The following is a 5,516-nucleotide window of genomic DNA, read 5'->3' on the forward strand; positions in this document are numbered from 1 at the left end:
AGCTCCGGCCCCCGCCCCCCTCACCTTGCTGATGGCGGCGTGGTAGGGGTGGCCCTCGTCCATGGGCGGGGGCGGGGTGTCGAAGGAGCGCCTCCAGATCTTGACCTGCTCCTCGCCGTGCTTGGCGGCCGTCTCGGCCTTGTTGAGGCCCGTGAGGCCGCCGTAGTGGCGCTCGTTGAGGCGCCAGGACCTCACCACGGGCACCCACATCTGGTCCACGCCATCCAGGATGGTCCAGAGGGTGCGGATGGCCCGCTTCAGCACAGACGTGTAGCAGATGTCGAACTCCATGCCGGCCTCCTTGATGGCCTGGGCCCCCCGCTGCGCCTCCTCCTTCCCCTTGTCGCTCAGCTCCGCGTCGAACCAGCCGCAGAAGCGGTTCTCCTGGTTCCACGTGCTCTCGCCGTGGCGGACGATCACCAGCCGGTGGGTGGGCATGGCGGCGGCGGTGGCGGGCAGAGCCGGGGGCGTCTGGGCAGAGGAGGCGGCCCGGAGAGGCGGCGGAGCACAGCCGACGGGCCAAGGGCTCCGGCCTTTATGATGCTCGGACTCCACCCCTCCCCCCCGGGCTAACTGCCAGCTGGCATTCTGGGCCCGGGGCCTGGGGACGGACAGCGGCAGGTGGTCAGCGGCCTGGGGAGGAGGGGCCCACGGCGGGCACAGCGGAGCCAGCCTCAAAATAGCCTTAGAGAGCTGACTCTCGTGACGGAACCATCCAAAAGGAGGCCTGGGCCGGACCTCGTGCCAGGGGGCTCCCTTCTCCTGGATCAGGGGGGAGGGACCTGCGGGCCTGGGCCAGCGAGCCAGGAGGACCTGTTTCGGGGGGCCGTCTGAGGGAACGAGTGGGTTCTGCAGGGCCACCCATTTGGCTCCTACCCTCAGGGCCCTGAGGGCTTGGGGGAGCGCCAGGAGGCCTGGTCAGGGGCCGATTTGGGGGATCCAGCTGTCTCAGGCTTCCTAACGCCGGGACCCCTCCCTCCGGACTCACATTCAACTTGATGGCGGGCGTTCTGGGCCTTCTGGGTGGCAAAAGGCAGGGATTCCCCCCCCAAAGCACCCAGGAAGCTGGGTTGGGGAGGGGGTTCTGGAGGCCCCAGGCAGAGATGGGGACAGATGACAGCACTGTTCCCATGGCAATACACAAATGCCTTGTCCCACTTAGGGGAGAGGGGCGGGGTTGGGGGCAGTAGGGGGACGGGGAGCCCCCTCTCCCTTTGCAGAAAGGGGTCTTCACTTGCCCCGAGGCTCTCCGGGTTCTCGGCTCACTCACCCTGCACCGGCCTCGCTGCTCACCTCCACGCTGCTCTCTCAGAATGGACGTCCGGCGGACGTCTTCAGCTCGGTGTGTCCAAAATAGAACTCGCCATCTTTCCTCCCTCTCCCGTGCCTGTGGGCCGCAGCTCTGTGCTCCGGGCCCTTCGTCCCGGCACCCAGGAGTCACCTGAACTGCTCACCCTCTCCCACTCCATCCCCGACCCAAGATGGCGCCAAGGCCCATCCATTCCCCTTTGGCTCACCTCCCAGGGACTCCTTCTCTCCGCTCAGGCCCTCGGCGCCTCATCCCTGGGCTTCTGCCCCCGGGGGTGCTCTGCCCGCTCCGGTCTCCCCCGCTCCCGTCCACCTCCTCACTCAGGAAGCTCCCGTGGCTCCCCTCTGCCTCCAGGATCAAATAGCAAACCCTTTGGGGTCGAGTCCTTTCCACCCCATCCCTCCTCCACGCCTTCCGGTTTTCACTGTCCTTGGACGGAAAGCCCAGAGAAGAGAGCTTCGAGGGGACGGGACGGCCAGTGTGGGGGGAGAGAGGTGGAACCCAAACCCGGGTCTCTGGCTCCGCGGCTGGGCGTCCTCCGCAAACCCCTCACCAGCCCTTTCTTCCGGGCGAAAATCATCTCCTCTCTGCCCGTTCTTCCCAGCTGGGTCTGGAGCTCTTCGGAGGTACGGATCCCCCAGAGCCCACCAGGCACTGGGGCTGCCGCCAGGGATAGGAAGACAGGAAATGGAAAGGAGGGAAAGGGCCTCACCAGCATGGCTCCTGTGTGCGAGACACCGGAGGGAAGAAATCTGGGAGGGCTTCCTGTAGGAGGGGCAGCCGAGGTGGCTCTTGAAGGAGGCCAGACTCTAAGAGGCGAGGATGAGGAGGGAGCCTGCTCCAGGCACGGAGTGCGAAGATGGGAGGAAGGAGGCCGGTCTGTAGAAGCACTAGTCGGCGCGTAGGCCACGGGGGGAAGAGCATGAAGTCAGAGGCAACAGCACGGTGCACTTTCCAAGAGCCGAGTTCAAGTGTGGTCTCAGACACACTTGCCTAGCTGTGTGACCCTGGGCAAGCCGCTTAACCCACTTGCCTCAGTTTACTCCACTGTAAAGTGGGGCTAAGGCGGGCAGCCACACGGAGCGCCGGTGCGGATCAGAGGCCCAACGGCCCAGCGCGTCCCGAGTGCCCGCGATGCTCTTTTGCTCATTCAGAGAGCCGGTCCAGTCCCCGGGGAGGGGGCGCTGCCCACGCAGGCGGCTCGGCCAGCTCCTGTGCCTGGGCTGTGGACGTTCCCACCGGAGGTGCGCAGACGGCCACGCCGCAGAAAGCAAACAGAGCCAGCGCGTCCTTGCAAAAATAGACGTCACTTTAATTAGAATTGTGTTGTATTTACACAGACAAAAAAAGGCAAAGAGCTACGGGCCGGGCCTGGGTCCCTAAAGGGCACTTCGGTCTGGGCCTGCCCGGCCTCTGACGCCGCCGGCATTCCACTCCATGGTCCCCCGAACCGGGCAAGGACGTGGGGCTCAAACCCATCCTGTGACCCAGGTCGGAGCCGCTTTAGAAGACCTTCCACCTTCCCAAGGACCAGGAGGGGAGAGGCTGGGCCCGAGGGACCAGAAATCCCAGGCTTCTCGGGGCCAGAGACGGCTTTGTCGGGCCGCGGGGCAGAGGAGGCGGCTTTGGCCCTCCCAGACGGAGGCCGGAGGCCGCGGCGGCGCTCAGGCGTTCCTCTGTTCTGGCGGGACGTACTCCAGGCCCAGGTGCTCGAAGATGTCTTCCTCTGAAGCCGCGGGTAAGAATTCTTTCTGAAACGGGAGCCAGGACGGGAGAGGAACCGTTAGGGAGATCCGGAATCCCCGAAGTTAGAACTGGAAGGGAACCCAGTAGTCGCCTCCCAGTCCAGCCCTTCTCTAAAAGGGATCCCCTGAGGGAGGACGCTTCAAAGAGGAGGAGAAAAGGGAACCACCGGGCGGCCCACTCCAGTGCTGGACAGCTTTCCCGGTTAGGAAGTTTTCCCTGACACCGGGCCTCAGTTGGCCTTTTTGTAACTTCTACCCATTGTTGCTGGTTCTGTCCTCTTGGGCCGAACCGAACAAGGGCCATACTTCCTGTGTATGACAGCTTTTCGAATGCCCAAAGACAGACAGATGGATAGATGGATGATAGAACAGAAGTAGAGAGACAGATGGTTTGATTTCCCCCCTAATTTTTATAGTCGTTTTCGGACATGCCCGACTCTTCATGACTACATTTGGAGTTTTCTTGGCAAAGATATTTGAATAGTTTGTCATTTCCTTCTCCAGCTCATTTTACAGATGGGGAAACTAAGGCAAACATGGTTAAGTGACTTGCCCAGGGTCACAGTGTCTGAGGCTAGATTGGAACTCAAGAAGATGAGTCTCCTGACTCCAGGCCTGGCACTGTATCCACCGAGGCACACAGCTGCCTCATATAAAGTCTAAAGGGAGGGAGGTAGAGAGGTGGATAGATAGGACAGAGGAAAATAGATTGTTAGATGGACAGATACATAGGATGGAGGGAGAAAGACCATCAGAGAGGGGAGAGGGAGGGAGATGGAGAGATGGTCAAAGAAGATGGAGACAGATACATGCTCTTGTCCCTGCTGCTTCCCTTCCTCCTAAAGTTCTCCAGGCTAAATACCCATAGTTCCTTCAACCGATTCTCATATGGTATAGACAAAGTCTTTCAGCATCCCGGTTGCCTTCATTGGCATGTTCTCCAGCCCATCCCACGTTCTTCCTAACTCTTTCTTCCCCCTGTTACAACTGAGTTCCAACTGAGAGATTGTCCCCTGCTGTCCTGGATGACCAAAGCCTCACACAGAGACTAGTTCCTGATTCAACGCAGGTCTGCTTTTAGGAAGGAGCAGGCATGGGCTTGCCAATGGCCCATAAAAGGGCGCTGGGAACGATTAGCCATCCAGAGTTAAAAACCCAAAGACCTTGAGGGTGAGGCTTTTGTGTCTCATTCCCTGATGGGCTCGAGGAGCCAAAGGGCCATAAGAGGGGCTCTTCTATCTTCCCATAACCCTGCCACCGCTCCTACCTTTTCAGGGTCGAACAGTCCATGGTTATTCAGCAGCAGCCTCTTCTCTTTTCGGCTAAACCTTCGAAGTTCCCTCTCAAAATACTGTGGAACAGAGTGAGATGCCAGTAAGTCAATAAACATGATTACGCACCTACTGTATGCCAGCCTCTGTACTAAGCACTGGGGATACAAAGAAAAACCAGTCCCTGCCCTCAAGGAGCTCACGGTCTAAGGAAGAAGACAGTAATATAAATTGGAAGTAATCAACAGGGAAGGCTCTTGCATAAGAGTTGAGAAGGTTTTCAGTAAAAGATGGAATTTTAGTTGGGATTTAAAGTAAGCCAGGGAGCGTAGTAGGTGGGGCAGAGAAGGGAGAGCATTCTAGGAATGGGAGACAGACAGAAAAGGGGCCCAGGGTTAAGAGATGGAGTGTCTCATTGGAGGACTAGCCGGGAGGCCAGGATCACTGGCTCACAGGCTAAAATTAAGTGCTATGTGCCAGGCGCTGTACTAAGCACTTTACAAATATTAGATCTCAAAACAACCCTGGAAGGGTAGGTGCTATATTATACCCATACTATGGATTTAGCTGGGGAAGAGATTAAGTGATCTGCCTAGAGTTGTGCAGCTAAGAAGTTTCAGAGGCTGAATCAGAACTCCCTGATGCCAGGCCCAGTGCTGAATTCACTAGCGGCCTCTGATTATGTAGTGGGCAGAAGGTAAAAAGAGACCGGACAGGTAGGAGGACGCCTGGTTACTGGAGGGCTTTGAATGCCAGAGGATTTTGTATTTGCTCCCGAAGCAACAGGAAGCCACTACACTTTGACTAGGGGTGAATGACGTGATCGGACCTGTGCCTTAGAAAGTCACTTTGATGGCTACATGGAGACTGAACAGGCGTGGGAAAGACTAGGCAGGCAAACCCCCAACAGCTACTGAAAGAGTCCAGGTGTGAGGTGATGAGGAGCTGCAGGAAGAGGGGGGCAGTGTCAGAGGAGAGATGCTGCAGAGGAGAAGAAGGGACAAGAGATGCTGCAGAGGAGAAGAAGGGACAAGAGACGCCGCAGGGGAGAAGAAGGGACAAGAGACGCCGCAGGGGAGAAGAAGGGACAAGAGACGCCGCAGGGGAGAAGAAGGGACAAGAGATGCCGCAGGGGAGAAGAAGAGACAAGAGATGCCCCAGGAGAAGGAGAAGGGACAAGAGATGCCGCAG

The 5,516-nt window shown here is 58.5% G+C and overlaps 1 protein-coding gene and 1 long non-coding RNA gene across 2 annotated transcripts; both read right to left on the minus strand.

The window, feature by feature from the left end:
* Positions 1–15: 15 nt before the first annotated feature.
* Positions 16–537, minus strand: LOC123255086 (phosphoglycerate mutase 2-like; the record flags this gene model as incomplete). Its single annotated transcript, XM_044683943.1, has 1 exon — positions 16–537. A coding segment is annotated over exon 1 (423 nt), but the record flags the coding sequence as incomplete, so codon positions are not given.
* A 2,063-nt stretch (positions 538–2,600) lies between these two features.
* Positions 2,601–4,406, minus strand: LOC123255087. The gene is made up of 2 exons (XR_006506736.1): positions 4,322–4,406; positions 2,601–3,060 (listed from the first exon to the last, which is right to left on the minus strand). It is a non-coding gene; the product is annotated as an uncharacterized LOC123255087 (long non-coding RNA).
* Positions 4,407–5,516: the final 1,110 nt, after the last annotated feature.

This window comes from Gracilinanus agilis, unplaced genomic scaffold (assembly GCF_016433145.1).
Source record: "Gracilinanus agilis isolate LMUSP501 unplaced genomic scaffold, AgileGrace unplaced_scaffold39024, whole genome shotgun sequence".
In the NCBI taxonomy this organism is placed as follows: domain Eukaryota; kingdom Metazoa; phylum Chordata; class Mammalia; order Didelphimorphia; family Didelphidae; genus Gracilinanus; species Gracilinanus agilis.